The 20,292-nt window shown below is 34.9% G+C and overlaps 1 protein-coding gene across 1 annotated transcript; it reads left to right on the forward strand.

The window, feature by feature from the left end:
- The first annotated feature begins 571 nt into the window (after nucleotides 1-571).
- Nucleotides 572-20,070, forward strand: LOC132550867 (tudor and KH domain-containing protein-like). Its single transcript, XM_060214958.1, has 11 exons — nucleotides 572-601; nucleotides 2,772-2,920; nucleotides 5,360-5,481; nucleotides 5,752-5,953; nucleotides 7,849-7,988; nucleotides 9,267-9,396; nucleotides 9,944-10,176; nucleotides 11,234-11,406; nucleotides 13,740-13,804; nucleotides 14,563-14,717; nucleotides 18,347-20,070. The coding sequence occupies exons 2-11, from the start codon at nucleotides 2,821-2,823 to the stop codon at nucleotides 18,398-18,400; spliced, it is 1,374 nt and encodes a 457-aa protein (XP_060070941.1). The 5' UTR covers nucleotides 572-601; nucleotides 2,772-2,820; the 3' UTR covers nucleotides 18,401-20,070.
- The last annotated feature ends 222 nt before the right edge of the window (nucleotides 20,071-20,292 follow it).

Here is a 20,292-nt window from a genome sequence, read left to right on the forward strand (position 1 = left end):
AAAACTGACCTTGATATACAAATATTGAACTACTTCGCATCAATGGTTTTGAAAACTGACCTTGATATACAAATATTGAAGTACTTCGCTTCAATGGTGGCATTCTTTCGTAATTATGTTACTTTGATTAAATGGTGTTATACATCTGTCGATAAAAATATCCAGTGACAAATATGAGTATATCTTCCGTCTTTGAGCTACAAACATAAAAGTTGTATTCCATTTCAAATTTATCAGAGACCTGCACGTGTTTACTGATTTATATTACTAGGACGTGTTGATTAAAAAGGAAAAGGGATATATTGAATTGATGTATAACAGAGTTTAAGTTATACAATTTTACAGCTTAAAGGATTTTTTGTGAGGTGGAAAGGGGTAGCTACATGAATCGAGAACTAATCCTAAGTGTGGACTATTTTCAAATGAATTGTGCCATTTCAGACAAAACATAAAGTTGTGATCGTTTTCCCATACAGAACCGTACATTACATAATAAATGAAGGCGGTCCGACCGGAAATAATAAGAGATAACCGGATGCATGGGTAGACAACTCTGTTTTATAGACACACGAGGATGGAAAATGTGCCCAATACTATTTAGGTTTGTTTTTTTACTTTTATAGAAAGTGATCGATCGAATACAACCACTTATCAACAACATTCATAACATCCACTGCTTAAGAGAAAATTGATTGGGTGACATTGTCTGTTTGATTTATTATCAAAGGAAATCGTTCCCATTACCCTTCGACTTACAGATCTTGTTGGAGAAAAGCGCGACACTTCACGTGGATTGCTCGAATCGCAAAATATGTATACATCTATTTATCTTCACCTATTATCAAATATGGTATAGAAACACCTTATGCATGTATTTGAAATGAATACATGACGGAGAAAAAAATTATAACCAGCAATAAGTTATGTGTATGAGATGCTAAATAGGAAATGCTGAATGCTAAAATCATTAAGCTTGTCGTACCTGCTTTCCATGTTTATGGATGCAGACAAAAATGCCATAAGTTCACTATCGATGTTGAACATCTTTTTTCCTTAGGACCAATTGTAAAGCTATGTTGTACAAGGTGGCTCAGACTTTAGCGTATATCAGTGAAACCAAGCCTCCCAATATTATATTGTGATATAGACTGTAGCCAAGAAAGTCGATATAAACCTGGGTGACTCCTAACTAAGGGAGAATCGGGGAGATTTAACACTGGTGTGATGGACACAAAGGGCTGCATGTACTTGTGTAATATGGAGGAGTAATGAAAAACTTGCTTGCTGAAAATAATATTTTGTAGCAAATGTTTAGTGATTTACCAGAGTCATGGCCCTTGGACATGGAAAATATATTATCTGTCTGTGCTCTCATTTTTTAAGTGTTAGATACATGGTGATATTGAATTGAAGTTTGACATGTACTTGTATTATGAAAAGGTGTAGGTCGAGTTAATGTTATATTGTTGTCGTCTTATATTTTCCAAAGTGATGGCCCTTGGACTTAAAAACTCTTGATTTGTGGTAATTTACTCTATGTTGAATGGTAGTTTTGAACTGATTTTTACTATGTATTTGTATTGATTATCAGCCATCTGTCTTAGTTACCCAATACATGACAGTCTGAAAAGACAGGAATACATAACTGCCAACTTTCCCAATTCAGTCGGGAGTTTCCCGATTTTCACTCCCCAGCCCCACCTCTCGATTGTATGGATCAAAATTAGGGGAATCTCCCAAATTTAGAGAGACTTTAGATAGATCATAAATAACCTTGCTATATTTGTCAAATTGGTAAGGCTGAACACCTGGCCACATAAGGCATAGCTAGGTGAGTACAAAGTCCAGTTTTCTAATTAGTGTCACCCAATTCCAGTTAACCCTTGCTGACCGCTACGCTTGGGAGAACACTGGTACATGGCTGATTGTTCCCTATCTTATTAATGGTAGACTATTGGTCAGGATTCAGGGCTGGGCCCAGGTAAATGGTCTGTTCAGATGAGGTCATTATACAGATAATTAAGTAGTTACTATCATGTCTATACAACCTGTTCGGTTGAATAACAAATTCAACAAGAAAGTGGTTTGAAAAATGATCTTTATGATGTAACAATGTGCAAACATTCCTCAATCAATACCTATATTTTAACTTTGTCAGTCCTTTAAAGTACTACTAAGTTGGTATCATGAGTAAAAAATTAGATCAAAAATTATTTCACACACTGAAGAATTTCAAGCACATTTGTTTCTCCCCAAAAAACGTGATAATAGCTAAATAAGAATACGCAATAGGAATGGCTCTGGACCCGATTTCCAGATTTGTAGTCACATGTCATTACAGCTGGTACACCTCTGTAACAATACAAAACATCAAATCTCGTTGACAGTTAGATCTAGATAAAAACACTTGGAATTTTATGGAAAAATTTATTTCATTTATTTTTGTTTTGCATCTTTCTCTAACATTTAATAAAATGAAAGCTTAAAATTTCATGAGATGATTATATACATTACTTTTCCATATTTCTATCAAAAAAATTCTTTCAGGAGAATCATATTTAGAAATACATGTCCTTTCTAACAAACAGATTATCATAAATCTTCATATCTGTTACATTCTATGTTCAATGAATACAGAGAATTTAAATGAATGAATTCCAACTTGAACCTTACTTTTGAAAAAAGTAGTATAACAAAGCATGCACTTTATCAATTCAGAGATATGTAGGTGTATTTATTAAAATATCCATTAATCAATTTGTCCTTTGTAGCCTGAAGATAATGTAGGAACTTCACAATGACCTTTATTGACCTTTGATCATGAACATTGATCTTTCCCTTCGGAGTAAGGTCATCCTGTCTCTTGGTGTTCCAGCCACATGCCTCTTACTGTATTGGTTGCTGAGGAACCGAGACGAAGGTGAGATTGGAGTTTTTTTTTATATTTGTTAAAACAAACAGACACTAATTGCTTTCAAACGGTGTCTGCTTTATGAATGACACACATAAATGTAAACACAAATATATTCTGGTTTGGTTGATTCTCAGATAAATTTTCTAATGCCATTCCCTGTGTCAGTACTGCAGACTTAATTACTGTTATATAGGCCACATTTAACAGATATTACACTTATCAGGTATCAGTATATTAACTTTCGTTACGTTCACGTTCGTTACGCTCTTACGTTCACTTTCGTTACGTTCACTTTCATTACATTCACTTCCATTACATTTACTTTCGTCACGTTCATGTTCACTTTCCTTACGTTCACTTCCTGTACATTCACTTCCGTTACGTTCACTTTCGTTACGTTCACTTCTGTTACGTTCACTTACGTTCACTTTCGTTACATTCACTTTCGGTCCGTTCACTTACGGTCTTTCACTTTCGTTACTTTCACTACCAGTACATTCACTTCCTGTACGTTCACTTTCGTTACGTTCACTTTCGTTACGTTCATTTCCATTACGTTCACTTCTGTTACGTTCACTTCTGTTACGTTCACTTCCGGTACATCATTTCTTTCTGTACAATGTACATACACCAATCATTGTTTGTTTGAAGTTAGAACTTTGTTTTTCCCTCCTCATACTGATATGAGTCCACATCTGGTATCATAATTCATTTCAAATACAAAAAAATCTTTGTATGATTAAACTTGTTACATAACATAAGTAAATCACAGTTATAGCCACATCATACAAATGTATTAGTTTGATAGCACAACCTTGTTCTGTCATACATCAGCTTGGACTGGGTCTTTTGGTGACATCAAAACCTTGTTCTGTCATACATCAGATTGAACTGGGCCTTTTGGGGATGTCACAACCTTGTTCTGTCATACATCAGCTTGGACTGGGTCTTTTGGTGACATCAAAACCTTGTTCTGTCATACATCATATTGGACTTGGTCTTTTGGTGACATCACAACCTTGTTCTGTCATACATCATATTGGACTGGGTCTTTTGGTGATGTCACAACCTTGTTCTGTCATACATCATATTGGACTGGGTCTTTTGGTGATGTCACAACCTTGTTCTGTCATACATCATATTGGACTGGGTCTTTTGGTGACATCACAACCTTGTTCTCATACATCAAATTGGACTGGGTCTTTTGGTGATGTCACAACCTTGTTCTGTCATACATCAGGTTGGACTGGGTCTTTTGGTGACATCACAACCTTGTTCTGTCATACATCAGCTTGGACTGGGCCTTTTGGGGATGTCACAACCTTGTTCTGTCATACATCAGAATGGACTTGGTCTTTTGGTGACATCACAACCTTGTTCTGTCATACATCATATTGGACTTGGTCTTTTGGTGACATCACATTCTTGTTCTGTCATACATCATATTGGACTGGGTCTTTTGGTGATGTCACAACCTTGTTCTGTCATACATCAGATTGGACTGGGCCTTTTGGTGACATCAAAACCTTGTTCTGTCATACATCATATTGGACTTGGTCTTTTGGTGACATCACAACCTTGTTCTGTCATACATCAGCTTGGACTGGTTCTTTTGGTGACATCACAACCTTGTTCTGTCATACATCAGATTGGACTGGGCCTTTTGGTGACATCAAAACCTTGTTCTGTCATACATCAGATTGGACTGGGCCTTTTGGTGACATCAAAACCTTGTTCTGTCATACATCAGATTAAACTGGGTCTTTTGGTGATGTCACAACCTTGTTCTGTCATACATCAGATTAACTGGGTCTTTTGGTGACATCACAACCTTGTTCTGTCATACATCAGATTGGACTGGGTCTTTTGGTGACATCACAACCTTGTTCTGTCATACATCAAATTGGACTGGGTCTTTTGGTGACATCACAACCTTGTTCTCGTACGTCAGATTGGACTGGGTCTGGTGATCATGTTTATAATGTCATGTACTTTTCAACTCACTTTTCATTGAACTTGGACATACAGATGTAAAAAAGGAATACTAATGAGACAGGAATATATTTCATGAATATTAATGGTTACATTGTTATGAATATTTATACAGTGAATGTTAACAATTGTATTGAGATGAATATTAATGATGGCAATTTTTATAAATATTTATAACATGAATATTATGACCTCATGAATATTGATATGAATATTAATGATGTCCTCATTGATATTCGTATCAGAAATATTACTGATGACAATGTTATGAATGTTTATGCATTTAATGTTAATTATGGTAAGGTTATGAATATTTATATCATGAATATTTATGACATTCTTATGAATATTTATATGAATGTTAATGATAACTTCATGAATATTTATATCATGAATATTAATTATAGCATAGTAAGAAATAAGTATATCAGTGAGATATTCTTTTATTAACAGAAGATGAGCAAGATGAGGATCAACAAAGAGTTACTACCTCAAGGCAGACAGTTATTGAGATCAAAGTCCCATCCAAGGCTGTTGGACCAATGATCGGCAGACAGGGAGCTAATATCAAAAAGGTATTACAGGCACCTTTTTTTATGTTGGAACTATTTTGGTATTGATATGTAAGGTCTAAAAAGAATCAGTAATGTAGGTATCAGATAAAGGAAGGCCAAAACTTTGGTGTAAAGAATTGAAATATGAAGTTCTTGTGTCCTATATCCACAACCTTACACAGAGGTATTGTGTCTTGTTCAGTGTGAACCAGTCTTACTGTCATACTCAAAGTTCGACCTCACTTAGATATTTTCAATAATGCCTGATTTATTTCTAAACAATTACAACAGCTACAGGAACAGACAGGGACGAGGATCTGTTTCAAAGATGACTCTAAGCATGATCCAGGGGCAGATCGCACACTAGTGATCCGAGGGTCAACAGCCCAGGCACAGGAGGCAGAGCTACTTGTCAGGAGGACTATCAGTGAAATACCAAAAGTACTGACAGAGGAGATTCAAGTACCAATCAAAGCTCTCGGCAGAATTATAGGTATCGATAGTAGGGGAAGTAACTCAGATCCGGAAAGTTTACACATGAGCTGTTTTTGTTCATTGGTTAGACCAGGGTCGTTCGTTTATGCATACTTTGTAGTAACTAATGGAGTGGAAAATTCAAGAGGTCAAGGTTCATTCTGCTTCGGAATCAGTAGGTCACAGTTCCCAGTTACGCTTTGTTAAATCTGAATTCATAAACGTCTTGCCAGACAGTTAAGGATCCCTTTTTTCTCATTTTTGTCAGAGTTTCAGATAAAAGAACTTCGATTCCATAAATGTTTTAAATCAAAAGCAATCCAAACTTCACCAAAATAATAGCTTTAAGGCAAGTGACAAATTTTTTGTGAGATCAGACAGATGATATTTCAGTATTACTAGATGTCATCGGACTGTTTACACTCAAGTTTGTAACTGAAGTGTTTCTCTTTCTAAAATACTCTGAAACAGTATTGTGTCTAATTTCCATTAGGTTTGATTAAATTGAAAAACTGGGATTTCAATTTACATATGCTGTAATGGGTTACAACTGAGTGAAGATAGTATTGTTGATCATTGATCATCAGATACTGAAAGTGGAAACATTTTAGTGGTGGTCTTATTTTATCACTTTTAGTGCACAAAGTAGTGCAATAAAATATTATGATAATGTTTATTACAGTTACAGTATCACTTAGTGTGCTAAATTATAATTATGTTTATTACAGCTACAGTATCACTTAGTGTGCTAAATCATAATTATGTTTATTACAGCTACAGTATCACTTAGTGTGCTAAATGATGATTATGTTTATTACAGCTACTGTATTGTGTTCATGTAACAATTGTTGCAAATGCTAAAATTTATCATTTCTCTTACATCTTATAAATTGATGATGCACTAAACTTTGATTGCACTAAACTTTGATTGCAATAGACTTTGGCTGTGCTAAACTTTGACGGTGCTAAACTTTGTCTGTGCTAAACTTTGACTGTGCTAAACTTTGGCTGTGCTAAACTTTGACTGCACTAAACTTTGACTGCACTAAACTTTGACTGCACTAGACTTTGGCTGTGCTAAACTTTGACGGTGCTAAACTTTGACTGTGCTAAACTTTAGCTGTGCTAAACTTTGACTGCACTAAACTTTGACTGCACTAGACTTTGACTACGCTAAACTTTGACTTGCTAAATTTTGACTGCACTAAACTTTGACTGTGCTAAACTTTGACTGCACTAAACTTTGGCTGCACTAAACTTTGACTGCACTAGACTTTGGCTGTGCTAGACTTTGACGGTGCTAAACTTTGTCTGTTCTAAACTTTGACTGTGCTAAACTTTGGCTGTGCTAAACTTTGACTGCTCTAAACTTTGACTGTGCTAAACTTTGACTGCGCTAAACTTTGACTGCACTAAACTTTGACTGCGCTAAACTTTGACTACGCTAAACTTTGACTGTGCTAAATTTTGACTGCACTAAACTTTGACTGTGCTAAACTTTGACTGCACTAAACTTTGACTGCACTAAACTTTGACTGTGCTAAACTTTGAATGTGCTAAACTTTGACTACGCTAAACTTTGACTGTGCTAAATTTTGACTGCACTAAACTTTGAATGTGCTAAACTTTGACTACGCTAAACTTTGACTGCGCTAAACTTTGACTGCACTAAACTTTGACTGCGCTAAACTTTGACTGCACTAAACTTTGACTGTGCTAAATTTTGACTGCACTAAACTTTGACTGTGCTAAACTTTGACTGCACTAAACTTTGACTGCACTAAACTTTGACTGTGCTAAACTTTGAATGTGCTAAACTCAGTAAACTAAGTACATTTATATGTTTATCTCTATCACATCATTATGTATTGTCTGATTATTTTGGATTCTCCATGAATTTCATCGTTTTCCTAGGCAGAAATGGAGACAGCATTCGGCAGATAACTCGTTCATCCAACACACGCATTTATATAGACCGGGCTAGAGACGAACCACGTGACATCACAAAACAAGTCTCCATCACAGGAAGTCAGGAGCAGATAGATATTGCCAAGGTATAGTTCTATTTTCTGATATCATTACCACACTATTTATTGGAATACTATATATAAAGTATTTCCATGGAGATGAAATTTGGGCTTTTTTGTGGGGCTTTAACCTGACTGGGAGAATTCTATCAGTTAAGAAATTGCTACTTCAGTAGCTAACACAGCCATCTCCAGTTCTCAAGTACTTTGTCAAGTATAAGGTATAAGAGAATATTTGCGTTTGAGGGCAAATATCATTATCAAATCTCATGGAATCACACTACTTTTTAATCAGCAATTAGGAAATGGATATCTGAGCAGTGTTCATGAAAACTAAATTAGATCTTTTTTTTAGATTAGATTATTAAATGTTTTGTTTGTTTATATGTTTGCTTTATATTTGGGGAGTATATAGTCGCTAACTTGTCCGTCCATCTTTCCATCCTTTCGCATCCAGGGCATAACTTTGCCCACAGTTAGGCAAGGATCAGGAAATTGGTGTAGACACTGGTCATACTGAGGGATACTGAATGTACTAAATTCAGGGCCCTGGACTCCTCAAGTTACAGTCCTTTGTTATGATTTCTTGTCAGGATAGCTTTGCATGCATATTAACTAGGATGATGAAACTTGTTGTATACATTAATCATGCTAAGACGATGTGTAGTATACCAAATTTTGGGTCTGCAACCCCTTAACTACAGAGTTATTGCCTTTTGTGAAAATATCATGTCCAGAGCATAACTTTGCTTATTTAGGATAATGAAACTTGTTGTATACATTGATCATGTTAAGACTATTTGTAGTATACCAAATTTAGGATCTGCAGCCCATTAATTACAGAGTTATTGCCCTTTATGAAAAATATCATGTTCAGAGTATAACTTTGCTTGCATTTAAACTAGGATAATGACACTTGTTGTTAAAATTTATTTTGTGAAGAATGGGCTGTATACAAATGTTAGGGCCAGCAACTGCTTAATTACTGAGTTATTGCCCTTTGTTAAAATTTCGTGTCATGAATATAGCTTTGCTTAAATCAAAACTAAGATCATGAAATAAAATAAATTGGTCATATTAAAAGAATGTTCAGTATACCAATTGCAGGGCCTTCAACCCCTTAATTACAGAAGATTGCTCTTTGTTAAAATTTTGTTTCCAATGAAGTTGTTTTCAGGGAGAATTTATCAGTTTCGCTGATACTGTTGTTACCTTAGCTGCTAATATAAGAATGGATTTAATGGATTAATGATTGGTGAATGTTTGTTAAGGCCCATCTTGATTTAGTGTTGTTTCCTGTAATAGAGTCTCATTCAAGAAAAAGTGAACGAGGAAGAAATATTTCGTGCTAAAGCAGCAGTGATGGCAGCCAATCGGGAGCAGCGTAACAAACAGGTTTCAAGACCGGTGCGGCACACTGACCATGTACAGGCAGGTGATTATCCCAAATACAATAACAATTACTGTATTCCTCCCACCTTAAGTCCATATTTGGTGAAAACCCCATCAATATCTATTGCTGTCAGTAAAATCATAAAGCAATGATATTGTGGAACATCCTGTAATAAGCCCACCCCTAGTCTTTAAGTAAGAAGTCACTTGCTGGTTCTTTCGGCTTATTGTCATGTAATAAGCCCATCTCTAGTGTTCGAGTTAGAAGTCATGTACGTGTAACTTTGGCTTATTGTCATGTAATAACCCTAACAAAATTTGAAAGGAAACCTTGGATGTTCGTAGTTCTCAGTGATCAACATGAATATTCTGAGGATTTTTACCAAAAACTAATCATCTTCTATCATATTTGTAGTCTGAAAGGAAGACTGTTATAGTTATAGTGGTAGAGGATTTTTAAATCGTAGATTTACAGACATTTTTTTAACGAAGTAAGAAGTAAAGTTCTGTTGTTTTTTCTATTTTTTAAACAAAGGATTATGACTTTTTTTCATGTGAATCCTGAACTTCAACATCTGTTTGATTTTCAGAGAAGCATTCCATTGATCCAGATGACATATCTAAAAGTCCATCACCACAACAACATGTTATTTCCCTGGCAACACATGTTAAGGAATGGCCGAAGCAGGAGTATGTAGAGGTGTATGTATCGTCCGTGGCCGACCCCAATCACTTCTGGGTACAGCTCATCTCAAGCAATGCAATTCATCTTGATGAACTTGTCCAGCGGATGTCCAGTCTATACAATACTGACCACTATAAGGTAAGGCTTGACCACTATAAGGTAAGGCTTGACCATTATAAGGTAAGGCTTGACCCTTATAATATATGTCTTGACCAATATGAGGTAAATTTAGACCAATACCACGTAACACAAGGTGGAATACTGATTGGAAATGAGTCTTAAGGGTATACTTTAAAACCTACCGCACCATTTTTAGTCCACCATATTCAGATGATGGGCTATTCAAATCACCCTACGTCCATGGTCCATTGACCACCTGTAAACAATTTTTGTTATCACTATTTCTTGAGAAGTACTGGATAAACCTTTTTTAATTTCATGTGTAGGTTTCCCTTGATCCCTAGTTGTGGTCGTTTAATTTTGAGACTGATCAGAAAAAGAAAATGGCCAACATGCAGCTGCCTTGGTTTTTGACTATGAAAGTGTGTTATCACTATTTCGTGAGAAATACCGCAAAGATCTTTCTCAAATTTCATGTATAGGTTCCTTTTGGTCCCAAGTTGTGCCTGTTTGATTGTAAAGATTCTTATCCCATTTCCTTAAGAAGTTCTGAATAGATCCCTCTCAAATTTCATACACATGTTCCTTTGTACCCATTTTATTTTGGGAATGATCAGAAAAAACAAAATGGCTTCCAGGCGACCATCTTGGGTTTGGCAGGTAAAATTATCATTGCTATTTCTGCTAAGGAATGTTCACATTTCTTATCATTAAGAGCAAAAACAGAGAAGAAAAAGGGGAAAGGATCCAACTTTCAAAGAACAAATAAAGATAAAAAAATGGTGGGCTCCACGATGCCTTTGGGATCTCTTGTCATTTATAAGATTATAAGATGAACCAGGGTTGTTCAAATTAAGATAGCCCTATTCATCTTGATTTTGATTTCTTACAAACTTTGATTAAGACTTGCCTGACCCATTCTAACATATGTAAGTTTGTCAAGATTTGTATCTCAGATGATCCAGCCAAACCAGATAGTCTGCATTAATTCATGAACTTCACAACAAGTTTAAGTTTTATTCAAGCAGCGTCGTTTTATTCTCTGACTGTTGAAAACAAAATCTGTACGTTCCAGAACATGTCCGATAATCAGTATAATGTCGGGGACTTCGTCGCAGCATTGTATGAACAAGACAACTCTTGGTACCGTGCACAAGTAATGGGAATAGAAGGGAGACAACTTGACCTGTATTTCGTGGACTTCGGTGACAGTGGCTATACTGATGTCAATAATGTTCGTTTACTCAGGTAACCATAGAGATATGATTACTTTTTTTATTTTCTACTCTTTGTAACGGAAATGTCTGGTATCTCTAGATATCAGTTCAGAAATATCATAAGAAAGGCTTACAGGAACATGTTGCAGTCACCCAACTCGTAACATGTCCATTTTCCTAGCATATTTTTGGAAACTGACCTTAAATGGCCTTAGCGGTTCAGCAAAACAATAACCCAAAATTTTACCTAATGTCATATTCTGAGATCAGGAAAAACGAGAACTAAAACTTTTAATCTTAAAAAGAAATGTCTGTTCTGTATCTTTTTATTTTGTGGACACAGCAAAAATATTTTTCAAATCAATGTTTTTTGGAAATATTTATCAGGTACACAAATTTCCTTGCTGTGTGTTATATATAAAGAAACTAAATACACTAATCTAAACTAAATAAGGGAGACAACTCTTTATGTATTTCCTGGACTGCAATGGCAGGGACTATGATCTAGAGATCTATTCCCAAAGTTTTAAGTTTTTTTGCCAGACTGGTGTATGTAGTTTTTTACAGATCCTGTATAGCTAGTAATACGTTTTCAAAAATTGTGCAATTTTATTTCAAAACGACAAATAATATTTAAATTGAAATTACATGATCTGGACGTTAAAGGACGTCAAATACACTGGTGTCTCATTTTTCCTCAGATTAAATTTACATGATCACATTAATGTACTTTGAAATAGTGTTAATATCATCCCCGGGAAATGTATCATAACCGACTGTATGGCAGACAAGGTGTAAACATGTACAAAAGTCTAAATTCTCCCAGGAATCATAACAAAAATGTTTGTGTGATAATCAGTATTATGTAAAATCATTCATGGGGGACTTTTGTATGTATGATTCTACAGTATGTCTGTAACAGAGGTCATTATTGATTTCAATGCCTCCACAAGGATTCGAACCCGGTACCTCTGGCTTACTAGTCTGACGCTCAACTGATCGATCTGAAGAGAAGTTCTCTCTAGCCAAGAGGTATTTTGCGGCTAGTAATTTACCAGGGTTACATACTCCCTCCCAAGGAAGTATCTAGTCCTTGAGTGTCCAGGGTTCACAGCAGTACTTATGAAAGTAATGCTAAGTATTATTTACGGGTCCCTACATGGGCAACAATGTAAGAGAGGTCATTATTTATTTCAATGCCTTCACTAGGATTTGAACCTGGGACCCCTGGCTTACTAGTCTGACAACAAGCTAAACAGAAGTTCTCTCTAGCCAAGCAATATACTGCAGCTAATATCCTACGAGGGTTACATATCAGGCCACTGCTAGGATTTTGAACCTATAACCTCTGGCTTACTAGTCTGACGCTCAGCCGATCAGGCTAAAGAGAAATTCTCTCTAGCGGAGCAGTGATAGTCTAGCTCACTAGTACATTAGAGCAGATTGTCATTCAGGTTTTAGGAACTCTCCCTACAGCTCATCTCTTTTTTTATAAACATCTAATATCGAGATCTGAGCCATTTTTTATTGTCAGCAACATATACCTTTGCTCTCGTCTGTCGGTTCATCACAATTTTGTGTCTACTGGCTCTGTAACAGATACCAATACAAAATTATAATTTGTTATATAGCCAGGATCTGATTTTGTCAATTCATTAATTCCCCATTTCACATTGCTATTTTACTATAACGATTTGATCTAAATTTTCACAAAGGCAGTTTTGACAAAAACTGGAGAGCCCTGCCTACCTCTAGTAAGAATTTTAAATCACCTGTTAAAGCCAGTAATAAGTTGCAAAGTTCGCTGTGGTTGTCGTCATGGACATTATGTTGCTCTAACACATTGGTTTGTTGACTTGACCATTTGTATCAGGGTTGTTTATTTTATGAAATAAGACAAGTAAAGGTTGTTGTTGCTATTTTTAAATAGTACTCAGTGCATCCTTTGTAAATTTTCTTTTGTAGGTTCCCATTGTTTCCTAATTGTACAGATTGTGGGACTGAGAAAAATTAAATGACCAACACCTTGCTATTTTCCATTTGATAATTGAATATTATTGTCCCTTTATCTGAAAAGATATTTTAAAATTTCATTGAATTATTTAAAAAAAGCAAAGGAAAGAAGAGAAAAGAATGACTAGAGATTCAACAGTAGTGGTTATCAAGATCCCTATAACAGGCTATTAGAGACCTGTGTTAATGTATACATGTACCTCACCATTGTCTCAAATGTTACCATTCTAAACCACTTGGTCAGCATTAACTAACAGGCCCTTGGATTTATTGTTTCTGATATGAGTTATTGCCCCTGAATTACAAGCCAAAACTTTTGTCAGACATTTATTATTATTTTGCTATTTGCAGGGACGATTTTCTTGTGTTACCTTTCCAAGCTGTCCAGTGCTGTCTAGGAGAGGTCAAGGCTAAAGGTAGAATTACTCAAAGGGATTTCCCCAAGTAAAAATTTCTTAAAGCTGGTGAAATAACCAATAGTAACAGGATAGATGTAATTTGACAAAATAGTCCCTATCTTATTAAGTTTTTTCAGGTGAAGGTTTTTAACAAAGTGGTCTACATGTCATGTAATGTGTGATGGTCCAAAGTTTTGGCGTGAATGTTCATCTGGGGTCTAGCTAAGATAACATGGATACAATTAAGGGAAATTATCTGTATAATTGGACAGGGCCAGCTGGTTGTGTTATACATCCGAATGTGGTGATTTTTTTTTAGTGAAGTGATTGATGTCTTTCCAGACCTAGATGAAAAACAAACAAATGAACTATTTTCAATTAGCATATTTCAACATTACTGATAACATATGATCGTCAGTGTTCGTAAATACCCATTCTTTGTACTTGTGTGTGATAATAAGTCCAAGTCTGGTAATAAGCCCATGTCTGGTTATAAGCCCATGTCTGGTAATAAGCCCATGTCTGGTTATAAGCCCGTGTCTGGTGATAAGTCCAAGTCTTGTGATAAGTCCAAGTCTTGTAATAAGTCCATGTCTGGTTATAAACCTATGCACGCACATCTATTTTAGACAGATATGATAATCCTTTTGTGCTGTAATAAGCCCCCCTCTGTACTTGGTGTCATATGTTGTGTGTTACTAATTACATGTAGTGTATAATTTCAGCCACATAAAAACTACAAAGTAAAGAAACATGACATGTGTCCCATTTTTTAGGCGAGGACTGGACAGAGGAAGCTGTGAATTTCTTTGAGGATATCACCTATACTGCTAAATGGAAGGTCCTCATGGCAAAGAGGATAGGAACAAAAAGTACACAGGAGAATGAAGTGATACAAATAGTTCAGCTCATAGATACAAACTCTGACGTGGTACGTACATTTCATATAACCTTTTGTGGTACGTACATTTCACGTCACCTTCCATGGTACGTACATTTCATGTCACCTTTTGTGGTACGTACATTACACGTCACCTTTCATGGTACGTACATTTCACTTCACCTTCTGTGGTACATACATTTCTGTGGTACGTACATTTCACGTCACCTTCCGAGGTACGTACATTTCACATCACCTTCTGTGGTACGTACATTTCACGTCACCTTTCGTGGTACATACATTTTAGGTCACCTTCCGTGGTAAGACATTTCAGGTCACCTTCCGTGGTGCATACATTTCAGATCATCTTCCGTGTTGCGTACATTTCAGTTCACTTTTCGTGGTGCGTACATTTCAGTTCACTTTCCGTGGTACGTACATTTTAGGTCACCTTCCATGGTAAGACATTTCAGGTCACCTTCCGGGGTGCGTACATTTCAAGTCACCTTTGCGCAATATGTCAGATTAACTAAGAAGCAATATTTCAGCTGATTATACACACTAAGGGGCCTGCAGCCAGAACTTTCACAAATTTGACTTTGTGTAAATAAAACATGGTTGTTTGTGATGGTTTATGACGACAGAATTCCAAAAAATAAACCAAAAGAAGATCAAATAAATGCTCTTCAAAAAGGAAAAAAACAAAAAGAAGCAAACAATTTCTTTGAGAAACAAGATTTGCACATCAGAAAGTTTACTTTTGTGTTAAAACTTTCATAAAAATTGTCAACTGTTAATGTCATGTTCTGCTTACTATCACATTTTCTTCTTTGTATGACACATGATATTAATTAGTTTTCACAATAACCATATTATCTGTTTGTCTTGATTGAATTCATTGATTGAATAAATCAAACTGTAGATCCTAGCACCCAAAAATATACAAGTGTCCCAGGCTTACTCAGATTCATTACAAAAAACTGGTGATTAAGTCTTGTGAAGGAGCCCTGATTTAGTATAATTACAATAAACTGGTGATTTTAACCCTTGTGAAGGAGCTCTGATTTAGTATAATTACAATAAACTGGCCCTAATTTAGTATAATTACAATAAACTGGTGATTTTAACCCTTGTGAAGGAGCTCTGATTTAGTATAATTACAATAAACTGGTGATTTTAACCCTTGTGAAGGAGCTCTGATTTAGTATAATTACAATAAACTGGTGATTAAGTCTTGTGAAGGAGCTCTGATTTAGGAGCTCTGATTTAGTATTATTACAATAAACTGGTGATTAAGTCTTGTGAAGGAGCTCTGATTTAGTATAATTACAATAAACTGGTGATTTTAACCCTTGTGAAGGAGCTCTGATTTAGTATAATTACAATAAACTGGTGATTAAGTCTTGTGAAGGAGCTCTGATTTAGTATAATTACAATAAACTGGTGATTAAGTCTTGTGAAGGAGCTCTGATTTAGTATAATTACAATAAACTGGTGATTTTAACCCTTGTGAAGGAGCTCTGATTTAGTATAATTACAATAAACTGGTGATTTTAACCCTTGTGAAGGAGCTCTGATTTAGTATAATTACAATAAACTGGTGGTGAGCTCTGATTTAGTATAATTACAATAAACCTTGTGAAGGAGCTCTGATTTAGTATAATTACAATAAACTGGTGATTAAGTCTTGTGAAGGAGCTCTGATTTAGTATAATTACAATAAACTGGTGATTTTAACCCTTGTGAAGGAGCTCTGATTTAGTATAATTACAATAAACTGGTGATTAAGTCTTGTGAAGGAGCTCTGATTTAGTATAATTACAATAAACTGGTGATTTTAACCCTTGTGAAGGAGCTCTGATTTAGTATAATTACAATAAACTGGTGATTAAGTCTTGTGAAGGAGCTCTGATTTAGTATAATTACAATAAACTGGTGATTTTAACCCTTGTGAAGGAGCTCTGATTTAGTATAATTACAATAAACTGGTGATTTTAACCCTTTAAGCTCCTTGTGAAGGAGCTCTGATTTAGTATAATTACAATAAACTGGTGATTTTAACCCTTGTGAAGGAGCTCTGATTTAGTATAATTACAATAAACTGGTGATTAAGTCTTGTGAAGGAGCTCTGATTTAGTATAATTACAATAAACTGGTGATTTTAACCCTTGTGAAGGAGTATAATTACAATAAACTGATTTAGTATAATTACAATAAACTGGTGATTAAGTCTTGTGAAGGAGCTCTGATTTAGTATAATTACAATAAACTGGTGATAAACTTGATTTTAACCCTTGTGAAGGAGCTCTGATTTAGGTATAATTACAATAAACTGGTGATTAAGTCTTGTGAAGGAGCTCTGATTTAGTATAATTACAATAAACTGGTGATTAAGTCTTGTGAAGGAGCTCTGATTTAGTATAATTACAATAAACTGGTGATTAAATCTTGTGAAGGAGCTCTGATTTAGTATAATTACAATAAACTGGTGATTAAATCTTGTGAAGGAGCTCTGATTTAGTATAATTACAATAAACTGGTGATTAAGTCTTGTGAAGGAGCTCTGATTTAGTATAATTACAATAAACTGGTGATTTTAACCCTTGTGAAGGAGCTCTGATTTAGTATAATTACAATAAACTGGTGATTTTAACCCTTGTGAAGGAGCTCTGATTTAGTATAATTACAATAAACTGGTGATTAAGTCTTGTGAAGGAGCTCTGATTTAGTATAATTACAATAAACTGGTGATTAAGTCTTGTGAAGGAGCTCTGATTTAGTATAATTACAATAAACTGGTGATTAAGTCTTGTGAAGGAGCTCTGATTTAGTATAATTACAATAAACTGGTGATTTTAAGTCTTGTGAAGGAGCTCTGATTTAGTATAATTACAATAAACTGGTGATTAAGTCTTGTGAAGGAGCTCTGATTTAGTATAATTACAATAAACTGGTGATTAACCCTTGTGAAGGAGTATAATTACAATAAACTCTGATTTAGTATAATTACAATAAACTGGTGATTTTAACCCTTGTGAAGGAGCTCTGATTTAGTATAATTACAATAAACTGGTGATTTTAACCCTTGTGAAGGAGCTCTGATTTAGTATAATTACAATAAACTGGTGATTTTAACCCTTGTGAAGGAGCTCTGATTTAGTATAATTACAATAAACTGGTGATTTTAACCCTTGTGAAGGAGCTCTGATTTAGTATAATTACAATAAACTGGTGATTAAGTCTTGTGAAGGAGCTCTGATTTAGTATAATTACAATAAACTGGTGATTTTAACCCTTGTGAGAGCTCTGAGCTCAATAAACTGGTGATTGAGCTCTGATTTAGTATAATTACAATAAACTGGTGATTAAGTCTTGTGAAGGAGCTCTGATTTAGTATAATTACAATAAACTGGTGATTAAGTCTTGTGAAGGAGCTCTGATTTAGTATAATTACAATAAACTGGTGATTAAGTCTTGTGAAGGAGCTCTGATTTAGTATAATTACAATAAACTGGTGATTTTAACCCTTGTGAAGGAGCTCTGATTTAATAAAATCAACGACTAAAGTATGAAATCACTAAATTGTACTAAATTTATTCTGAAGATTAAAAAAAAGGTCGAGGCAATGTTTGAATAAGAAATGACTTTATTTTCTTTACTTTTTATTTGTTGTGTTTCAGGATATCCATATTGCACTTGAGCTTATCAAACATGGATTTGCGGAATTGGCTTGAAACAGAAGCTTGAAATAGGTCACAGAAGCCAAGGCCACCTGAATTTGAAGATGTGTTTTAATACAAAATATTCCTATTTCTTTTGTGCTGTAGTTTAACTATATCTTAACTCACAACTGAGAAGTTTTAGATTAATTTTATTCCTGTTTACAATTGGATTTTGATTTGTTAATCATTTTTGTATAGATCTGGAGTCTCCCTAATTTCAAATTGTCCTTATAATTCCTAAACCATGGAAATTAATTAGAATTCTTGTCTTACAGAATCTGCAAAATCATCACATATGACACCATGCTGATGAAGGTGTAAAGAAAGTTTGTTTTCACTGATTATTTTCTATCCATATTTTAAATTTGATAATTTGATAGATATTCATATTGGTTTTGTATCTATTATAGAGACTGGTATATCTCCCTACTGATTGTGGTGACAAGATGATTTTGTTAGGGATATGTTCGTTTTATTAATGACAATGGATTTGGTACAAATCTTGTGTAGATAAATTATACCTGACTTTTAAGTTGGAGGTCAGGAACAGTTTGAGTTCATAGTGGGATCATCAAGGTCATCAAGGTCGAGGTTGATGCCTAGTGTCAAGGTTCAATCATATTGTTGCTAAGTAACTAGAATCGACCAACATTGAAGCATTTCATGAAAGTTTTTGATTCAATTTATAAGGTGTGGTCTTAATTTGTATAATCAAATAATGACAGCTTTAAGAGGTACATGTGAAATGATGACATGTTTCACAGGTACTCATAAAAAGATGACAGGTTTCACAGGTACACTTGAAATGATGACAGGTTTCTTAGGTACACATGAAATGATGACAGCTTTCACAGGTACACATGAAGTGATGACAGCTTTCACAGGTACTCATGAAATGTTGACAGGTTTCTCAGGTACACATGAAATGATGACAGCTTTCACAGGTACACATGAAATAATGACAGGTTTCACTAATAATCATGACTTCTTGAAACATCTTTTTTGCACACAGAAGTTGATGTAATTTTTGAGACATTTAAAAAGTAAACAAGAATTGAAAATGTTTTCAAAAAGTGCCTAAGAATATATTGAAGACTATTGTAATTAGGGCATTCAGTTGACCCTTGAAATCTGGCAATTTCATCAGTCAAATCACAAATCAGAAAGGTAGTTAACCTCAGAATAAAGAGTTAAACATCATTTTTTGGCATGAAAAACTTTCGAGTGTCTACTGAATGTTCTAAACTATATTATACATACATCATATTCAAGAAAACGTTTCTTTCAGTGATGTGTAATGTTCTTTCTTTTTTTCGTTATTAGTGAAAATGATCCTTTTCTTTATTAAGTGATAAACACATTGATAGCATTTACTGAAGGACATTATGGATATTATATATAGTATTGGTGTAGCGCAATGTTGTGTTGTGTCTGTGTGTCAGGTCTGATGATAAGGGGAGGTAATAAAGTGGTTTAGTAGATGTGAGAATGTCAAGATTGTCAAAAAATTACAATACAAGACTGATTTATACTTGTTTTTGGATGTCGTTATACTGTCTGCAAAGCTGTGTGTCAGGTATCAGGGCAAGGGTCATGGTTTGGTGGGGGAAGGGGGGATCAAAAGGTAGAGAGAAAGGTAGGGGAGTTGGAGTGTATGGAGAAATGACAACTTGGAAATTTTATGTGCCTTTACGTTCACTAAATATTGTATTTGAAAATATTTCATAATGAAAAATATTCAAGAAATAAACATGAATGTCATATCTAACACATTAAAATTGACGTTTTTTGTATTTTCCATACTCATAGAATATGAGACATCTCTACTGTATCCCTCAATAATCCCAGGGGACTGACACTGTACCTCTGATGTTAGGTGAGGGATTCTACATCCCAGGGGACTG

The sequence above is a fragment of the Ylistrum balloti genome, unplaced genomic scaffold (assembly GCF_031769215.1).
Source record: "Ylistrum balloti isolate Yb309-2 unplaced genomic scaffold, AGI_CSIRO_Ybal_v1 Utg370154, whole genome shotgun sequence".
Lineage (NCBI taxonomy): Eukaryota > Metazoa > Mollusca > Bivalvia > Pectinida > Pectinidae > Ylistrum > Ylistrum balloti.

Bases quoted from the DNA above. Each gene is read 5' to 3' on its own strand.
- LOC132550867 (XM_060214958.1), top strand. From the start codon at position 2,821: ATGAACATTGATCTTTCCCTTCGGAGTAAGGTCATCCTGTCTCTTGGT. The intron at 5,482-5,751 runs GTATTACAGGCA...CAATTACAACAG, and splicing joins AGGGAGCTAATATCAAAAAG to CTACAGGAACAGACAGGGAC. The intron at 11,407-13,739 runs GTAACCATAGAG...TGCTATTTGCAG, and splicing joins AATAATGTTCGTTTACTCAG to GGACGATTTTCTTGTGTTAC.